The sequence below is a fragment of the Heptranchias perlo genome, chromosome 6 (genome assembly GCF_035084215.1).
Source record: "Heptranchias perlo isolate sHepPer1 chromosome 6, sHepPer1.hap1, whole genome shotgun sequence".
In the NCBI taxonomy this organism is placed as follows: Eukaryota; Metazoa; Chordata; class Chondrichthyes; order Hexanchiformes; family Hexanchidae; genus Heptranchias; species Heptranchias perlo.
Window position 1 is genome coordinate 66,766,316 of NC_090330.1, and position 19,748 is coordinate 66,786,063.

Genomic DNA, 19,748 nt, shown 5'->3' on the forward strand with positions numbered 1-19,748 from the left:
GCAGTCTGGAGCACTAGAATAAGTAAACAAGCACAATAGATAGGCACTAAGAGCGTGCACTAAAAGTAACTCTTAATTAGTTCTTTTAAATATTAGACACAGATGTAATTGAGTTGCTTGATAAATATGTTTTTTGTTCTGGATTTGGTGTTGGTGTTTATATTTGTAGTGAAGTGAGGGTAAGACCCATAAGGCTGGACTGAAGGAAGGCAATGGGATGGTGGTAGATACAACAGTGGTGATAAGGATTGTGGGACTGTATTGGGGATGGGCGGGATGGTTCAGGTGAAGCGCTCTTGGATGAACTGCTCTCTGAGCTCTGGTAGCTAGGGTCACTTGTGGTCGATGCTGCTCATGCTCTTCCTCCTCTGTGTGCTGCTCCTTTTCCTCCTGTTCCTCCTGCACTTCTTGCTGCCCAGATGGTGGTAGGGGTTGGTCCCTCAGTATAGTGAAGTTATGCAGCATGCAGCAGACAATAACAAATCTGGATACCCGCTCAAGGGTGTACTGCAAAGCTCCTCCCGAAAAGGGGCACCCCGACAGTCTGCTCAATTTCTGGTGGAGGCATGGGTGAGGAAAGGGGAATGGAGGGGAGGGGAGAGGGAGGGAGAGGAGGCAGAGGGCAGTGTATTAATGGGACCCATAGGTTACACCATGTCAGGAATGGACAGGCTTGATCGACCAGCTGGTGTTTACTTGTCTTTTTCGTGTGTTTATGTTGTGACAATGTAAGAGCAGTTGCTGTTCTTGTTGATTTGCCCACCTATTTTACATAGATTTTAAACTTTATTCCTTATTTTCTGGTTTATTTTTTCCGAGGGTGATTTTCATCTTTTTAAAGGTACATTTCTCCCACCCCTCTCCCGTGACATGCTGTGCCTCCCCATAATAGCAAGGCTCAGATCAGCTGTGTGGTCATTGTGAGTGCAAACCCCACATCACCAACTCATGACACAACACCTTGCTACTCTAAGCACCATGTGGCCCAAACTTTGTTCTTTACTTTAACTACACTGGAAGACCTGCCAAAATCAATACAAAACATTATTTTGCCTTTCTGGATTGGGTTTTCCACCCAATTCTTGATGTGAGTTAATTTGAAATGACTGCATGCACAGGAACTGCTTTGTGGAGAGTCCCTAACAAATGAGGGTAAAGCTAAAATGATTAGAAACGTAATAAAACTGTTATGTTAATACATCTTTAATTTATTGTTAATAAAATTATTCTGTCCATTCAATATATTCAGTATTTTTTCCCCAGTGACAGCTCTTGCAGCTCCATTGTGCAAGCTCGAGCATTAAAACCCACTAAAGCCTATTTATTTTTCTATTCCACAATGGAACTCGTCTCACAACACTCACTAGGGAGAAGGTAAGCACTGAATTTCTAAATATATAATAATACTGCAGAGCTCATTCTGCTGTGCACTTTAGAACCTGTTCCACCTTCACAAACAGTTCTCCAAACAGTTTTTTGTATTAGGCAGACTCTCCTTTATACCAAGACTCGGTAAACGTGTCTGTCCCCTTTCATTATTCAATGGTCAATTTAGAACCTCAAGTTTGATCATGAGAAAAACAAACCGCAAGGTAATTTGTATCGGAAATCCATTTTCAGTAAAAGTACAGCCTCTATCTGCAAATCTAAGTTGTGATAAATTTGAGATTGAAGGTAATCTGATTAGGAAAGATTTCTAAACCTCATGACAACAAGCGTCACAACAAAAATGGCAGATGCGGAGTGTTTATGCACATTTATATTTTGTCTCCATGCTCCACAATTTTCAAGATCTTTATCTGTTAGAATTTATAGACCAATGAGAAAATTATGCAAAATGTTATTGCCTTCTAAAACAGTCAAATGGAAGTTGATATTATTACAACCTCAACAACAGATAAACTGTGAAAATTATGCAGGGCCATTCAAAAGATAGAAATACTTAAGGTTGTAGACACATCTAATAGATAATAAACAGATTTACCCTGTATTATGAAATGGAAGGGCGATAATTTTTCGACCACTTGGCAGGGAACCTTGCTCACTATGATAACACTCCTGATCTAAACATAAATGAACACAGGAGTGTATAACATACAGCCCATAGGCAAAATTTGTCCCAGCAGACATTTTAGGACAGGCCCCAGCAGACATTTTAGGACAAGGCATGCACGAATTTGAGAAATGTAAGGTTGGCCTTTTGAAACTGATTCTCCAAATCAACTTTTTATTTTTGCTGTTTCAGCACTTACATGTTGTGGAAAAGTGCTTCCTTATAATTATATTGGAAATGATCCTCCTATTTTTGAGACTAGCAGAGTAACTGAAGATACAAAAGGGATGATTTAAGTAGGTGCCCACCCATCTAATGTTGGTAATATGTGCGCTTAGACCCTGAAGATCAGTCGCAGTCTCGTCCACCGTTCCGTGCCAGAGGTGCATGCAACGACATTTTGGGTTGGGCCCCCCTCTTTGGCGTCCAGCGCACCTGCCTGAAATCGCCGGGCACCTATTTAATATATGCAAATGAAGGTCCAGTGACTGTTTCAGGACCCAAGTGCTATTTTCAACAACCTTAATGAGGTATTCACAGTCCTACAATTGGCCCACAAATCATGGGTGGGAACAGTGGGTTGGGAGCCATTTCTAGTGCTCGTTCAAGGCATCAGCTGCTGCTCTCAGGCTGGTTTGTTCACTTTGTTTCTGTGCCATTGTGGCTGTTTAGGCTGTTCTAGCTGATGTTATCTGGCGGAGCCTACATCAAATTTTGACCAGGGAGTTCTGCCAAAACTTCTGCTTGGCATTATGGGTTTGGTGACTGGGATACCATTGTCTGCTGTTCCTCCTCTTCCAGCCACAAGAGTACAGAGACCTGCAGCTGAAGAGGCAAGAGGCAAAACAAGGGAAACTTGCAAGAGGCCTGACCCCACTAGAGTGCATAGAACATAAACTTCATACCTGCAGTCCGGTGAGGAGCAGTGTATGAAAAGTCTCCAGTGTACCATGGAAACCATCACAGAACTATATCACCTGCTGCAGCCCAGCACCAGCTCATGCTTGTCCTTGCGTGAGGCTTTGAAAGTGACTGTGGGCCTGCTTTTGTGGCCTTGAGGTCATTCCAAGCTGTAGCAGATGACATTAGCAGCATTAGTTAATCAGCTGTGCATACCTCTATCAAGCAAGTGACAGATGTGCTGTTTGCCAGAACCAACAACATTCGTATGGACAGGGCTCTGGGCTTTGCCAGGATTCCAGGCTTCCGCTAGGTGCAGGGCATAATTGACTGCACCTACCTGGCCTTGTGAGGTCTAACAACAGGCCCACATAGCCATGTGTGGTCTAACACCAGACTCACACAGCCTCACGTGGTCTAACAGCAGACTATGCGGGGATGCTAACTGGTATCATCAGCCATGTCTGCAGGGAATACCCTTTGTCTCGAAGTAGCCTCGCGTGCTTCTACACCAGATTCACATAGCCTTGCGTGGTCTAACAACAGATCCTGTAGAATACGTGAGCAGGAAGGGCTTCCATTCACTGTGCATTCAGCTGATGTGTGACGACAGGCAGCACAGCAAGCAGATTTGTGCCAACTCTCCTGGCAGTTACCACGACGCCTTCATCCTTTGACCAGTCCACCTGGCTACTCAGCGACAAAGGGTATTCCCTGCAGACATGGCTCATGACACCAATTAGGATCCCTGCTGGTGCTCCTACGTAGTGTGACCTTGGTGGCGTCAGTATGGGAGGTGGAAGGCTGCTGAGCTTCCGATGAGGGCATTTGAGACGGCCATGGTCGGTGACCTCGAGAAGCTCGAACCTGAGAGGTTGCAGCACCTAGGCTGCTGCCGGGACAATCTGGCTCGGGTAGCCTTTGCAGAGGGGTTGGCAGTGGGGTAGGATTGCTGTTCCCATGAGAGATGACAGCATACACTTCTCCCATGTCACCACAGCAACTTGCATGGGGCTGCAACTTAGCACTCACGCTGATCTGCAAGTGAGCATGGAGGACTGTGATGGTACTGGAGACCCCATCCATGCTTTCATGCAAACTCTGGAGCGCTGTGGAGGTGTTGGAGCCCAGATGCTGAATGGTAGCAGTCTGAGCTTTGGTCGAAGCTGTCAGAGCTGGCATTACAAGCTCCATTACTGAGGCCTCCACTACAGCATTCATATAGTTAACCACATGCTCCCTGGTTGACAGCATTCGATGCCACGCACTATTACCCCACACAAGTTGGAAGTGGACATCTCCACGCTGTCTGACATGGTGCGGAGGCTTTCTGGCTGGCTATTCAACACCACATAATTCCTGGTGCACAACTATTATTCGTCTTTTAAAGGCTGGGTCCTATTGCAGGCAATTGGGACTAGCTTAGTGGTATAAACTGGGCGACATGGACATGTTGGGCCGAAGGGCCTGTTTCCATGTTGTAAACTTCTATGATTCTAAGTCCTCATCTGTGCTCTCTATAGCAGAGCTAGCACACGAGCTCACCCTCCAGAGAAGTGTGTCCTGTGCCATCCTTTCCCCCTGCTCTCGCTTATGCTCACTTGTGGGTGGTGAATTACCCAGTGCAGACCCCTGAAACTCATTGCCTGCAACATAGATCATAGTATCATAGCGGGTACAGCACAGGAGGAGGCCATTTGGCCCATCGTGCCTGTGCTAGCTCTTTAAAAGTATTTATCCAATTCCCTTTTGAAAGTGATTATTGAATCTGCTTCCACCACCCTTTCAGGCAGCACATTCCAGATCATAACAACTCGCTGCCTAGAAGAATGTTTCCTCATGTTGCCTCTGGCTCTTTTGCTGATAGCCTTAAATCTGTGTCCTCTGGTTACCGACCCTTCTACCACTGGAAACAATTTCTCCGTATTCACTCTGTCAAAACCGTTCATGATTTTGAACACCTCTCTCAAATCTCCACTTAACCTTCTCTGTTCTAAGGAGAACACCCCCAGCTTCTCCAGTCTCTCCACATAACTGAAGTCCTTCATCCCTGGTACCATTCTAATAAATCTCTTCTGCACACTCTCTAAGGCCCAAAGTGTGGTGCCCAGAATTGAACACAATACTCCGGCTGAGGCTAACCAGTCTTTTATAAATGTTTAGCATAACTTCCTTGCTATTGTACTCTCGGGGCTCAATTTTAAAACAGAGGCAGGAAGAGGGCGGGGGGGGGGGGGTCAATTTGAGATTGGGAAACCCATTAGTACGGGTTTCCCAAACGTCCTTACGATTTTGACGAATCAGTTGGACGCGAGACCATCAGGGAGAGGACATCTTCAGGTGAGTCTGCAGGTAAGTCTTTGTTTGTATGGATGGGGTGGGGGGGGGCACGGGTGGGCAAGGGGCTCGGGTGGACATAGGTGGGCACCGGGTCGCGAGTCATGGGGGATGGGATCGGGGGTCATCGGCGGGGTGGGGGGGTACGTGATCGTCGAGGGGGAGGATCGGGGTCAGAGTTGGAGGGTCGGGGTCGGAAGATTGGGGTCGGAGATTTGGGGTCGGAGGAGGGGGGGTGCGGGGCGGTGCAGATAGGCTTATCGGGACTGGGGGAAGCACTCCTGCTCCTCTGGACCCACAAGCTGTGCCTTTCTAGGCACTTACATGTTAGTCTCAGGCCTTCTTGCCTCCTTTCACGAGCTGTAAAACAGAAGGCCCAGGAATCCCGGTTCCCCGGTGTTGAAATCAGGAATTAGTGAAAAATGGAGGCCTGAAGCCTCCTTAAAAGGTAATAAGGCCCGACCCGCCTCCTGGGAGCAGGTTGGCCACCCTCCCGCCCACCTGAAAACCAGAAATGGGCGGGTTGGAGGCGGGTCTGAAATGGTGGCAATTTTCAATGACCCCCAGTCTCTAACCCATCCATTTTCTATTTTTAAAATCGAGCCCTAAGACTCTATTAATAAAGCCAAGATTCCATATAATTTTTTAACAACCTTCTCAACTTGTCATGCCACCTTCAAAGATTTGTGTATGTGCACCCCCAGGTCTCTCTGTTCCTGCACCCCCTTTAAAATTGCCTCTCCTTATTCTTCCTACCAAAATGCATCACTTCACACTTCTCTGCATTAAATTTTATCTGCCATGTGTCCGCCCATTTCACCAGTCTGCTTATGACCCCCTGAAGTCTGTTACTATCCTCCACATTGTTACTACATTTCTGAGTTTCATGTCATCTGCAAACTTTGTAATTATACCCTGTATACCCAAGTCCAAGTCATTAATATATATTTTGAAAGTCCATATACACAACATCAACTGCACTACCCTCATCAACCATCTCCGTTACCTCATCAAAGAATTCAATCAAGTTAGTCAAACATGATTTTCCTTTAACAAATCCATGTTGATTTTCATTTATTAGCCCATACTTTTCAAAGTGCCAATTAATTTTGTCGCGGATTATTGTCTCTAAAATTGTCAGTAACCGAGGATGCATCCCATCTGGACCAGGTGGCTTTTCTACTTTGAGTACTGTCAATTCAAGTACCTCCTCTTTATCTATTTTTATCCTATCCACTATCGGTACTACTTCCTCCTTTACTGCTACAATGGCAGCATCCTCTTCTCTAGCGAAGACGGATGCAAAAGATTAATTTAATGCCTCAGCCATGTCCTCAACCTCCACAAGGAGATCTCCTTTTTTGTCCTTAAGTGGTCCCACCCTTCCTTTGACTACCCTTTTACTCTGTGGAAAAGGTGGAATTCCAGTTTCTGAGTTGGTGTTTGCAAGAATCAGAATGAATGATGGTGCTTCTTAAGTAGGGCTGCCCTCTTCTCCCTCGACTGCAGATGCTCCCAGGACTTGCGAAGGGACTGGATAGAGGAGAGATAGACAAGAGTCAGTACTTAATGGCAGTGAAAAGCAGCAACAGATGAGTGGCCACTTTATGGGCCACCAGGTTGTGATGTAGTGTGTGCAAGGGAGAGAATTTAGTACCAAGAGAAAAGGAGAGGTAGATAGCCAAGCAACCTTTGGGTTGCTTTGTCCAGTCTCGCCAGCTTCTGCACTGCGTACTCTCCCTCTGCCTTCTGCATCGATGGACGCCTCCTTCATTGGCGTAAGCTCCTGTATAGGTGGTGGCTCAACCCTGTACCATGAGATCTCCCTCCTGTTATGCGGCAAGAAGAGTGGAAGGATGTTTGTGTGAGGCCTGTCAAAGGGGTGTGTAGATATCCGTGGCAGCTTAGCATAACTCAAATGGTGAGAGAAAGTAGCAGCAGGCGTGGGGACGAGGCGCCGGTAAATGAAGGCGGGAGCAGGCGTGGGGACGAGGCGCCGGTAACTGAGGGCGGGAGCAGGCGTGGGGACGAGGCGCCGGTAACCGAGGGCGGGAGCAGGCGTGGGGACGAGGCGCCGGTAACCGAGGGCGGGAGCAGGCGTGCGGACGAGGCGCCGGTAACCGAGGGCGGGAGCAGGCGTGCGGACGAGGCGCCGGTAACCGAGGGCGGGAGCAGGCGTGCGGACGAGGCGCCGGTAACCGAGGGCGGGAGCAGGCGTGCGGACGAGGCGCCGGTAACCGAGGGCGGGAGCAGGCGTGCGGACGAGGCGCCGGTAACCGAGGGCGGGAGCAGGCGTGCGGACGAGGCGCCGGTAACCGAGGGCGGGAGCAGGCGTGCGGACGAGGCGCCGGTAACCGAGGGCGGGAGCAGGCGTGCGGACGAGGCGCCGGTAACCGAGGGCGGGAGCAGGCGTGCGGACGAGGCGCCGGTAACCGAGGGCGGGAGCAGGCGTGCGGACGAGGCGCCGGTAACCGAGGGCGGGAGCAGGCGTGCGGACGAGGCGCCGGTAACCGAGGGCGGGAGCAGGCGTGCGGACGAGGCGCCGGTAACCGAGGGCGGGAGCAGGCGTGCGGACGAGGCGCCGGTAACCGAGGGCGGGAGCAGGCGTGCGGACGAGGCGCCGGTAACCGAGGGCGGGAGCAGGCGTGCGGACGAGGCGCCGGTAACCGAGGGCGGGAGCAGGCGTGCGGACGAGGCGCCGGTAACCGAGGGCGGGAGCAGGCGTGCGGACGAGGCGCCGGTAACCGAGGGCGGGAGCAGGCGTGCGGACGAGGCGCCGGTAACCGAGGGCGGGAGCAGGCGTGCGGACGAGGCGCCGGTAACCGAGGGCGGGAGCAGGCGTGCGGACGAGGCGCCGGTAACCGAGGGCGGGAGCAGGCGTGCGGACGAGGCGCCGGTAACCGAGGGCGGGAGCAGGCGTGCGGACGAGGCGCCGGTAACCGAGGGCGGGAGCAGGCGTGCGGACGAGGCGCCGGTAACCGAGGGCGGGAGCAGGCGTGCGGACGAGGCGCCGGTAACCGAGGGCGGGAGCAGGCGTGCGGACGAGGCGCCGGTAACCGAGGGCGGGAGCAGGCGTGCGGACGAGGCGCCGGTAACCGAGGGCGGGAGCAGGCGTGCGGACGAGGCGCCGGTAACCGAGGGCGGGAGCAGGCGTGCGGACGAGGCGCCGGTAACCGAGGGCGGGAGCAGGCGTGCGGACGAGGCGCCGGTAACCGAGGGCGGGAGCAGGCGTGCGGACGAGGCGCCGGTAACCGAGGGCGGGAGCAGGCGTGCGGACGAGGCGCCGGTAACCGAGGGCGGGAGCAGGCGTGCGGACGAGGCGCCGGTAACCGAGGGCGGGAGCAGGCGTGCGGACGAGGCGCCGGTAACCGAGGGCGGGAGCAGGCGTGCGGACGAGGCGCCGGTAACCGAGGGCGGGAGCAGGCGTGCGGACGAGGCGCCGGTAACCGAGGGCGGGAGCAGGCGTGCGGACGAGGCGCCGGTAACCGAGGGCGGGAGCAGGCGTGCGGACGAGGCGCCGGTAACCGAGGGCGGGAGCAGGCGTGCGGACGAGGCGCCGGTAACCGAGGGCGGGAGCAGGCGTGCGGACGAGGCGCCGGTAACCGAGGGCGGGAGCAGGCGTGCGGACGAGGCGCCGGTAACCGAGGGCGGGAGCAGGCGTGCGGACGAGGCGCCGGTAACCGAGGGCGGGAGCAGGCGTGCGGACGAGGCGCCGGTAACCGAGGGCGGGAGCAGGCGTGCGGACGAGGCGCCGGTAACCGAGGGCGGGAGCAGGCGTGCGGACGAGGCGCCGGTAACCGAGGGCGGGAGCAGGCGTGCGGACGAGGCGCCGGTAACCGAGGGCGGGAGCAGGCGTGCGGACGAGGCGCCGGTAACCGAGGGCGGGAGCAGGCGTGCGGACGAGGCGCCGGTAACCGAGGGCGGGAGCAGGCGTGCGGACGAGGCGCCGGTAACCGAGGGCGGGAGCAGGCGTGCGGACGAGGCGCCGGTAACCGAGGGCGGGAGCAGGCGTGCGGACGAGGCGCCGGTAACCGAGGGCGGGAGCAGGCGTGCGGACGAGGCGCCGGTAACCGAGGGCGGGAGCAGGCGTGCGGACGAGGCGCCGGTAACCGAGGGCGGGAGCAGGCGTGCGGACGAGGCGCCGGTAACCGAGGGCGGGAGCAGGCGTGCGGACGAGGCGCCGGTAACCGAGGGCGGGAGCAGGCGTGCGGACGAGGCGCCGGTAACCGAGGGCGGGAGCAGGCGTGCGGACGAGGCGCCGGTAACCGAGGGCGGGAGCAGGCGTGCGGACGAGGCGCCGGTAACCGAGGGCGGGAGCAGGCGTGCGGACGAGGCGCCGGTAACCGAGGGCGGGAGCAGGCGTGCGGACGAGGCGCCGGTAACCGAGGGCGGGAGCAGGCGTGCGGACGAGGCGCCGGTAACCGAGGGCGGGAGCAGGCGTGCGGACGAGGCGCCGGTAACCGAGGGCGGGAGCAGGCGTGCGGACGAGGCGCCGGTAACCGAGGGCGGGAGCAGGCGTGCGGACGAGGCGCCGGTAACCGAGGGCGGGAGCAGGCGTGCGGACGAGGCGCCGGTAACCGAGGGCGGGAGCAGGCGTGCGGACGAGGCGCCGGTAACCGAGGGCGGGAGCAGGCGTGCGGACGAGGCGCCGGTAACCGAGGGCGGGAGCAGGCGTGCGGACGAGGCGCCGGTAACCGAGGGCGGGAGCAGGCGTGCGGACGAGGCGCCGGTAACCGAGGGCGGGAGCAGGCGTGCGGACGAGGCGCCGGTCACCGAGGGCGGGAGCAGGCGTGCGGACGAGGCGCCGGTCACCGAGGGCGGGAGCAGGCGTGCGGACGAGGCGCCGGTAACCGAGGGCGGGAGCAGGCGTGCGGACGAGGCGCCGGTAACCGAGGGCGGGAGCAGGCGTGCGGACGAGGCGCCGGTAACCGAGGGCGGGAGCAGGCGTGCGGACGAGGCGCCGGTAACCGAGGGCGGGAGCAGGCGTGCGGACGAGGCGCCGGTAACCGAGGGCGGGAGCAGGCGTGCGGACGAGGCGCCGGTAACCGAGGGCGGGAGCAGGCGTGCGGACGAGGCGCCGGTAACCGAGGGCGGGAGCAGGCGTGCGGACGAGGCGCCGGTAACCGAGGGCGGGAGCAGGCGTGCGGACGAGGCGCCGGTAACCGAGGGCGGGAGCAGGCGTGCGGACGAGGCGCCGGTAACCGAGGGCGGGAGCAGGCGTGCGGACGAGGCGCCGGTAACCGAGGGCGGGAGCAGGCGTGCGGACGAGGCGCCGGTAACCGAGGGCGGGAGCAGGCGTGCGGACGAGGCGCCGGTAACCGAGGGCGGGAGCAGGCGTGCGGACGAGGCGCCGGTAACCGAGGGCGGGAGCAGGCGTGCGGACGAGGCGCCGGTAACCGAGGGCGGGAGCAGGCGTGCGGACGAGGCGCCGGTAACCGAGGGCGGGAGCAGGCGTGCGGACGAGGCGCCGGTAACCGAGGGCGGGAGCAGGCGTGCGGACGAGGCGCCGGTAACCGAGGGCGGGAGCAGGCGTGCGGACGAGGCGCCGGTAACCGAGGGCGGGAGCAGGCGTAGGGGCGACGCGCCGGTAACCGAGGGCGGGAGCAGGCGTAGGGGCGACGCGCCGGTAACCGAGGGCGGGAGCAGGCGTGCGGACGAGGCGCCGGTAACCGAGGGCGGGAGCAGGCGTGCGGACGAGGCGCCGGTAACCGAGGGCGGGAGCAGGCGTGCGGACGAGGCGCCGGTAACCGAGGGCGGGAGCAGGCGTGCGGACGAGGCGCCGGTAACCGAGGGCGGGAGCAGGCGTGCGGACGAGGCGCCGGTAACCGAGGGCGGGAGCAGGCGTGCGGACGAGGCGCCGGTAACCGAGGGCGGGAGCAGGCGTGCGGACGAGGCGCCAGTAACCGAGGGCGGGAGCAGGCGTGCGGACGAGGCGCCAGTAACCGAGGGCGGGAGCAGGCGTGCGGACGAGGCGCCAGTAACCGAGGGCGGGAGCAGGCGTGCGGACGAGGCGCCAGTAACCGAGGGCGGGAGCAGGCGTGCGGACGAGGCGCCAGTAACCGAGGGCGGGAGCAGGCGTGCGGACGAGGCGCCAGTAACCGAGGGCGGGAGCAGGCGTGCGGACGAGGCGCCAGTAACCGAGGGCGGGAGCAGGCGTGCGGACGAGGCGCCAGTAACCGAGGGCGGGAGCAGGCGTGCGGACGAGGCGCCAGTAACCGAGGGCGGGAGCAGGCGTGCGGACGAGGCGCCAGTAACCGAGGGCGGGAGCAGGCGTGCGGACGAGGCGCCAGTAACCGAGGGCGGGAGCAGGCGTGCGGACGAGGCGCCAGTAACCGAGGGCGGGAGCAGGCGTGCGGACGAGGCGCCAGTAACCGAGGGCGGGAGCAGGCGTGCGGACGAGGCGCCAGTAACCGAGGGCGGGAGCAGGCGTGCGGACGAGGCGCCAGTAACCGAGGGCGGGAGCAGGCGTGCGGACGAGGCGCCAGTAACCGAGGGCGGGAGCAGGCGTGCGGACGAGGCGCCAGTAACCGAGGGCGGGAGCAGGCGTGCGGACGAGGCGCCAGTAACCGAGGGCGGGAGCAGGCGTGCGGACGAGGCGCCAGTAACCGAGGGCGGGAGCAGGCGTGCGGACGAGGCGCCAGTAACCGAGGGCGGGAGCAGGCGTGCGGACGAGGCGCCAGTAACCGAGGGCGGGAGCAGGCGTGCGGACGAGGCGCCAGTAACCGAGGGCGGGAGCAGGCGTGCGGACGAGGCGCCAGTAACCGAGGGCGGGAGCAGGCGTGCGGACGAGGCGCCAGTAACCGAGGGCGGGAGCAGGCGTGCGGACGAGGCGCCAGTAACCGAGGGCGGGAGCAGGCGTGCGGACGAGGCGCCAGTAACCGAGGGCGGGAGCAGGCGTGCGGACGAGGCGCCAGTAACCGAGGGCGGGAGCAGGCGTGCGGACGAGGCGCCAGTAACCGAGGGCGGGAGCAGGCGTGCGGACGAGGCGCCAGTAACCGAGGGCGGGAGCAGGCGTGCGGACGAGGCGCCAGTAACCGAGGGCGGGAGCAGGCGTGCGGACGAGGCGCCAGTAACCGAGGGCGGGAGCAGGCGTGCGGACGAGGCGCCAGTAACCGAGGGCGGGAGCAGGCGTGCGGACGAGGCGCCAGTAACCGAGGGCGGGAGCAGGCGTGCGGACGAGGCGCCAGTAACCGAGGGCGGGAGCAGGCGTGCGGACGAGGCGCCAGTAACCGAGGGCTGGAGCAGGCATGGGAGCGAGGTGCCAGGACCTGAGGGCGGGAGCAGGCGTGCGTACGAGGCACCTGTAACTGAGGGCGGGAGCAGGCGTGGGGACGAGGCGCCAGTAAATGAAGGCGGGAGCAGGCGTGGGGACGAGGCGCCAGTAACTGAGAGCGGGAGCAGGCGTGGGGACGAGGCGCCAGTAACTGAGGGCGGGAGCAGGAGTGGAGGCGAGGCGCCAGTGACTGAGGGCGGGAGCAGGCGTGGGGACGAGGCGCCAGTGACTGAGGGCGGGAGCAGGCGAGTGGACGAGGCGCCAGGAACTGAGGGCGGGAGCAGGATTGGAGGCGAGGCGCCAGTAACTGAGGGTGGGAGCAGGAGTGGAGGCGAGGCGCCAGTAACTGAGGGCGAGAGCAGGCGTGCGGACGAGACGCCAGTAACTGAGGGCGGGAGCAGGCGAGTGGACGAGGCGCCAGTAACTGAGGGCGGGAGCAGGAGTGGAGGCGAGGCGCCAGTAACTGAGGGTGGGAGCAGGAGTGGAGGCGAGGCGCCAGTAACTGAGGGCGGGAGCAGGAGTGGAGGCGAGGCGCCAGTGACTGAGGGCGGGAGCAGGAGTGGAGGCGAGGCGCCAGTGACCGAGGGCGGGAGCAGGCGTGGGGACGAGGCGCCAGTGACCGAGGGCGGGAGCAGGCGTGGAGACGAGGAGGCAGTAACCGAGGGCGGGAGCAGGCGTGGGGACGAGGCACCAGTAACCGAGGGCGGGAGCAGGCGTGGAGACGAGGAGGCAGTAACCGAGGGCGGGAGCAGGCGTGGAGACGAGGCACCAGTAACCGAGGGCGGGAGCAGGCGTGGGGACGAGGCACCAGTGACCGAGGGCGGGAGCAGGCGTGGAGACGAGGAGGCAGTAACCGAGGGCGGGAGCAGGCGTGCGGACGAGGCACCAGTAACCGAGGGCGGGAGCAGGCGTGCGGACGAGGCGCCAATAACCGAGGGCGGGAGCAGGCGTGCGGACGAGGCACCAGTAACTGAGGGCGGGAGCAGGAATGGAGGCAAGGTGCCAGTAACTGAGGGCGGGAGCAGGCGTGGTGACGAGGCGCCAGTAAATGAGGGCGGGAGCAGGCGTGGTGACGAGGCACCAGTAACTGAGGGCGGGAGCAGGAGTGGAGGCGAGGCGCCAGTAAATGAGGGCGGGAGCAGGAATGGAGGCGAGGCGCCAGTAACTGAGGGTGGGAGCAGGAGTGGAGGCGAGGCGCCAGTAACTGAGGGCGAGAGCAGGCGTGCGGACGAGACGCCAGTAACTGAGGGCGGGAGCAGGCGAGTGGACGAGGCGCCAGTAACTGAGGGCGGGAGCAGGAGTGGAGGCGAGGCGCCAGTAACTGAGGGTGGGAGCAGGAGTGGAGGCGAGGCGCCAGTAACTGAGGGCGGGAGCAGGAGTGGAGGCGAGGCGCCAGTGACTGAGGGCGGGAGCAGGAGTGGAGGCGAGGCGCCAGTGACCGAGGGCGGGAGCAGGCGTGGGGACGAGGCGCCAGTGACCGAGGGCGGGAGCAGGCGTGGAGACGAGGAGGCAGTAACCGAGGGCGGGAGCAGGCGTGGGGACGAGGCACCAGTAACCGAGGGCGGGAGCAGGCGTGGAGACGAGGAGGCAGTAACCGAGGGCGGGAGCAGGCGTGGAGACGAGGCACCAGTAACCGAGGGCGGGAGCAGGCGTGGGGACGAGGCACCAGTGACCGAGGGCGGGAGCAGGCGTGGAGACGAGGAGGCAGTAACCGAGGGCGGGAGCAGGCGTGCGGACGAGGCGCCAATAACCGAGGGCGGGAGCAGGCGTGCGGACGAGGCACCAGTAACTGAGGGCGGGAGCAGGAATGGAGGCAAGGTGCCAGTAACTGAGGGCGGGAGCAGGCGTGGTGACGAGGCGCCAGTAAATGAGGGCGGGAGCAGGCGTGGTGACGAGGCACCAGTAACTGAGGGCGGGAGCAGGAGTGGAGGCGAGGCGCCAGTAAATGAGGGCGGGAGCAGGAATGGAGGCGAGGCGCCAGTGACTGAGGGCGGGAGCAGGCGTGGGGACGAGGCGCCAGTGACTGAGGGCGGGAGCAGGCGTGCGGACGAGGAGGCAGTGACCGAGGGCGGGAGCAGGCGTGGGGACGAGGAGGCAGTGACCGAGGGCGGGAGCAGGCGTGGGGACGAGGCACCAGTAACCGAGGGCGGGAGCAGGCGTGGAGACGAGGAGGCAGTGACCGAGGGCGGGAGCAGGCGTGGGGACGAGGCACCAGTAACCGAGGGCGGGAGCAGGCGTGGAGACGAGGAGGCAGTAACCGAGGGCGGGAGCAGGCGTGCGGACGAGGCACCAGTAACCGAGGGCGGGAGCAGGCGTGCGGACGAGGCGCCAATAACCGAGGGCGGGAGCAGGCGTGCGGACGAGGCACCAGTAACTGAGGGCGGGAGCAGGAATGGAGGCAAGGTGCCAGTAACTGAGGGCGGGAGCAGGCGTGGTGACGAGGCGCCAGTAAATGAGGGCGGGAGCAGGCGTGGTGACGAGGCACCAGTAACTGAGGGCGGGAGCAGGAGTGGAGGCGAGGCGCCAGTAAATGAGGGCGGGAGCAGGAATGGAGGCGAGGCGCCAGTAACTGAGGGTGGGAGCAGGAGTGGAGGCGAGGCGCCAGTAACTGAGGGCGAGAGCAGGCGTGCGGACGAGACGCCAGTAACTGAGGGCGGGAGCAGGCGAGTGGACGAGGCGCCAGTAACTGAGGGCGGGAGCAGGAGTGGAGGCGAGGCGCCAGTAACTGAGGGTGGGAGCAGGAGTGGAGGCGAGGCGCCAGTGACTGAGGGCGGGAGCAGGAGTGGAGGCGAGGCGCCAGTGACTGAGGGCGGGAGCAGGAGTGGAGGCGAGGCGCCAGTGACCGAGGGCGGGAGCAGGCGTGGAGACGAGGAGGCAGTAACCGAGGGCGGGAGCAGGCGTGGGGACGAGGCACCAGTAACCGAGGGCGGGAGCAGGCGTGGAGACGAGGAGGCAGTAACCGAGGGCGGGAGCAGGCGTGGAGACGAGGCACCAGTAACCGAGGGCGGGAGCAGGCGTGGGGATGAGGCACCAGTGACCGAGGGCGGGAGCAGGCGTGGAGACGAGGAGGCAGTAACCGAGGGCGGGAGCAGGCGTGGAGACGAGGCGCCAATAACCGAGGGCGGGAGCAGGCGTGCGGACGAGGCACCAGTAACTGAGGGCGGGAGCAGGAATGGAGGCAAGGTGCCAGTAACTGAGGGCGGGAGCAGGCGTGGTGACGAGGCGCCAGTAAATGAGGGCGGGAGCAGGCGTGGTGACGAGGCACCAGTAACTGAGGGCGGGAGCAGGAGTGGAGGCGAGGCGCCAGTAAATGAGGGCGGGAGCAGGAATGGAGGCGAGGCGCCAGTGACTGAGGGCGGGAGCAGGCGTGGGGACGAGGCGCCAGTGACTGAGGGCGGGAGCAGGCGTGCGGACGAGGAGGCAGTGACCGAGGGCGGGAGCAGGCGTGGGGACGAGGAGGCAGTGACCGAGGGCGGGAGCAGGCGTGGGGACGAGGCACCAGTAACCGAGGGCGGGAGCAGGCGTGGAGACGAGGAGGCAGTGACCGAGGGCGGGAGCAGGCGTGGGGACGAGGCACCAGTAACCGAGGGCGGGAGCAGGCGTGGAGACGAGGAGGCAGTAACCGAGGGCGGGAGCAGGCATGGAGACGAGGCACCAGTAACCGAGGGCGGGAGCAGGCATGGAGACGAGGCACCAGTAACCGAGGGCGGGAGCAGGCGTGGAGACGAGGAGGCAGTAACCGAGGGCGGGAGCAGGCGTGCGGACGAGGCACCAGTAACCGAGGGCGGGAGCAGGTGTGCGGACGAGGCGCCAATAACCGAGGGCGGGAGCAGGCGTGCGTACGAGGCACCAGTAACTGAGGGCGGGAGCAGGAATGGAGGCGAGGTGCCAGTAACTGAGGGCGGGAGCAGGCGTGGTGACGAGGCGCCAGTAAATGAGGGCGGGAGCAGGCGTGGTGACGAGGCGCCAGTAACTGAGGGCGGGAGCAGGAGTGGAGGCGAGGCGCCAGTAAATGAGGGCGGGAGCAGGAATGGAGGCGAGGCGCCAGTGACTGAGGGCGGGAGCAGGCGTGGGGACGAGGCGCCAGTGACTGAGGGCGGGAGCAGGCGTGCGGACGAGACGCCAGTAACTGAGGGCGGGAGCAGGCGTCCGGACGAGGCGCCAATAACTGAGGGCGGGAGCAGGCGTCCGGACGAGGCGCCAATAACTGAGGGCGGGAGCAGGCGAGTGGACGAGGCGCCAGTAAATGAGGGCGGGAGCAGGAATGGAGGCGAGGCGCCAGTGACTGAGGGCGGGAGCAGGCGTGGGGACGAGGCGCCAGTGACTGAGGGCGGGAGCAGGCGTGCGGACGAGGAGGCAGTGACCGAGGGCGGGAGCAGGCGTGGGGACGAGGAGGCAGTGACCGAGGGCGGGAGCAGGCGTGGGGACGAGGAGGCAGTGACCGAGGGCGGGAGCAGGCGTGGAGACGAGGAGGCAGTGACCGAGGGCGGGAGCAGGCGTGGGGACGAGGCACCAGTAACCGAGGGCGGGAGCAGGCGTGGAGACGAGGAGGCAGTAACCGAGGGCGGGAGCAGGCATGGAGACGAGGCACCAGTAACCGAGGGCGGGAGCAGGCATGGAGACGAGGCACCAGTAACCGAGGGCGGGAGCAGGCGTGGAGACGAGGAGGCAGTAACCGAGGGCGGGAGCAGGCGTGCGGACGAGGCACCAGTAACCGAGGGCGGGAGCAGGCGTGCGGACGAGGCGCCAATAACCGAGGGCGGGAGCAGGCGTGCGTACGAGGCACCAGTAACTGAGGGCGGGAGCAGGAATGGAGGCGAGGTGCCAGTAACTGAGGGCGGGAGCAGGCGTGGTGACGAGGCGCCAGTAAATGAGGGCGGGAGCAGGCGTGGTGACGAGGCGCCAGTAACTGAGGGCGGGAGCAGGAGTGGAGGCGAGGCGCCAGTAAATGAGGGCGGGAGCAGGAATGGAGGCGAGGCGCCAGTGACTGAGGGCGGGAGCAGGCGTGGGGACGAGGCGCCAGTGACTGAGGGCGGGAGCAGGCGTGCGGACGAGACGCCAGTAACTGAGGGCGGGAGCAGGCGTCCGGACGAGGCGCCAATAACTGAGGGCGGGAGCAGGCGTCCGGACGAGGCGCCAATAACTGAGGGCGGGAGCAGGCGAGTGGACGAGGCGCCAGTAACTGAGGGTGGGAGCAGGAGTGGAGGCGAGGCGCCAGTAACTGAGGGCGGGAGCAGGCGAGTGGACGAGACGCCAGTAACTGAGGGCGGGAGCAGGCGAGTGGACGAGACGCCAGTAACTGAGGGCAGGAGCAGGCGAGTGGACGAGGCGCCAGGAACTGAGGGCAGGAGCAGGCGAGTGGACGAGGCGCCAGGAACTGAGGGCGGGAGCAGGAGTGGAGGCGAGGCGCCAGGAACTGAGGGCGGGAGCAGGAGTGGAGGCGAGGCGCCAGTGACTGAGGGCGGGAGCAGGAGTGGAGGCGAGGCGCCAGTGACTGAGGGCGGGAGCAGGAGTGGAGGCGAGGCGCCAGTGACTGAGGGCGGGAGCAGGAGTGGAGGCGAGGAGGCAGTAACCGAGGGCGGGAGCAGGCGTGGGGACGAGACACCAGTAACTGAGGGCGGGAGCAGGCGTGGGGACGAGGAGGCAGTAACCGAGGGCGGGAGCAGGCGTGGGGACGAGGAGGCAGTAACCGAGGGCGGGAGCAGGCGTGGGGACGAGGAGGCAGTAACCGAGGGCGGGAGCAGGCGTGGGGACGAGGAGGCAGTAACCGAGGGCGGGAGCAGGCGTGGGGACGAGGAGGCAGTAACCGAGGGCGGGAGCAGGCGTGGGGACGAGGAGGCAGTAACCGAGGGCGGGAGCAGGCGTGGGGACGAGGAGGCAGTAACCGAGGGCGGGAGCAGGCGTGCGGACGAGGCGCCAGTAACCGAGGGCGGGAGCAGATGTGAGGACGAGACACCTGTAATTGAAGGCAGGAACACCTCAAAATAGCACGTGCCTCACTTCAGCAGTTTCATCACTTTGCATTCGTTTTTGGTCGCTACTTGAAAATCGCCCCCAAGGAGACAATGGCCTCAAAATTGGTCCACACAGTGCATGTTTTCCAGGCGCGACTCAGATTACTAGGCCCCAATTTCGCAGGCAGGAAGTATGCGCAAATTGCCGGCCAGAAGTACGTCACCTGCCGTATTGGGTAAGGACAAAAAATGTGTTGTTTACTCATGCCTGAAAGAGGTGTTAGCCCTTTGCATAGTCTCCCCCTGACCCCACATTAAAGGAACCAGCTGCCACCGCTCTTCACCCCCCCCCCAATCGCTGCCGTACCTGGCCCTGACCCCCAATCCCCGACCTGACCCCCAGCCCCGACTCCGGACCCTCTTACCTGAAGGCCGCTGCGACGCTAGTTTCCCAGAATCGGGGGTTCCTCCCCCGAGCGCTGCCTCCAGCAGCACAGGAGATTCAGCGATTTAAATTTCTGTTTTTCAACAAGGCTGTTGGAGAAGCCTCTGGTTTGGTGGTGTCACCCACAGAGCCATGACCTCGTGGAGCACAGTCGGGAGGGGGCTGAAGAGTCGGCAATCGGGAAGTCATGGCAATCGGGGGCTCCTAAATGGGGGGATCTGAAATGGAGGAGTTCCTCGGTTTCTCCTCTTTGCCGGTTCAAAAATGGCCTTCTGATTCTTGGGACTTGTTGCACAACAGATGCTGGCTTGAAACCACGAGCAAAAATAATCACCGACAGGGGACCCAACATTTATAAGGTAAATGCAATAGCATTTGTAGAAGTCATGTGATCCAATATCATGTGATCAAATGTCGTGATTGAATGTCATGTGATCAGGCACCACATGGTCAGATGTCATGTGGTCAGAATGTCACATGATCAAACCTCCAGGAATTCCTCCAACCAGAATTGGCAACCCTAACCGAGCGTTCCCCCACCTGCCCAAATTTCTGGGCCAATGAAAGCGGGGAAAGCGACACGGAATGGATTTTAAAAAACAGAGAAAGGAGGAAGAGAAAGGAAGAGGAAACATGGAGAAAAAGAAACACAGAGGAGATGCGGAGTAAGAAACGGAGAGAGAGAAAAAGAGGCATTTGAAAACTGAAGAAGTGTAGCACCATGGACAGGGTTATGCCCCTGATTATCTACATGCCAGATTTCCAAATTAAAAGAAAAATACTGCA

At 61.6% G+C, this 19,748-nt stretch overlaps 1 protein-coding gene across 1 annotated transcript; it reads left to right on the top strand.

Moving 5' to 3' along the window:
- Positions 1–7,208: 7,208 nt before the first annotated feature.
- On the top strand, positions 7,209–18,551 carry LOC137323197 (hornerin-like). The gene is made up of 2 exons (XM_067986706.1): positions 7,209–7,328; positions 12,447–18,551. Exons 1-2 carry the CDS (start codon positions 7,209–7,211, stop codon positions 18,549–18,551), a joined length of 6,225 nt encoding a protein of 2,074 aa, XP_067842807.1.
- The last annotated feature ends 1,197 nt before the right edge of the window (positions 18,552–19,748 follow it).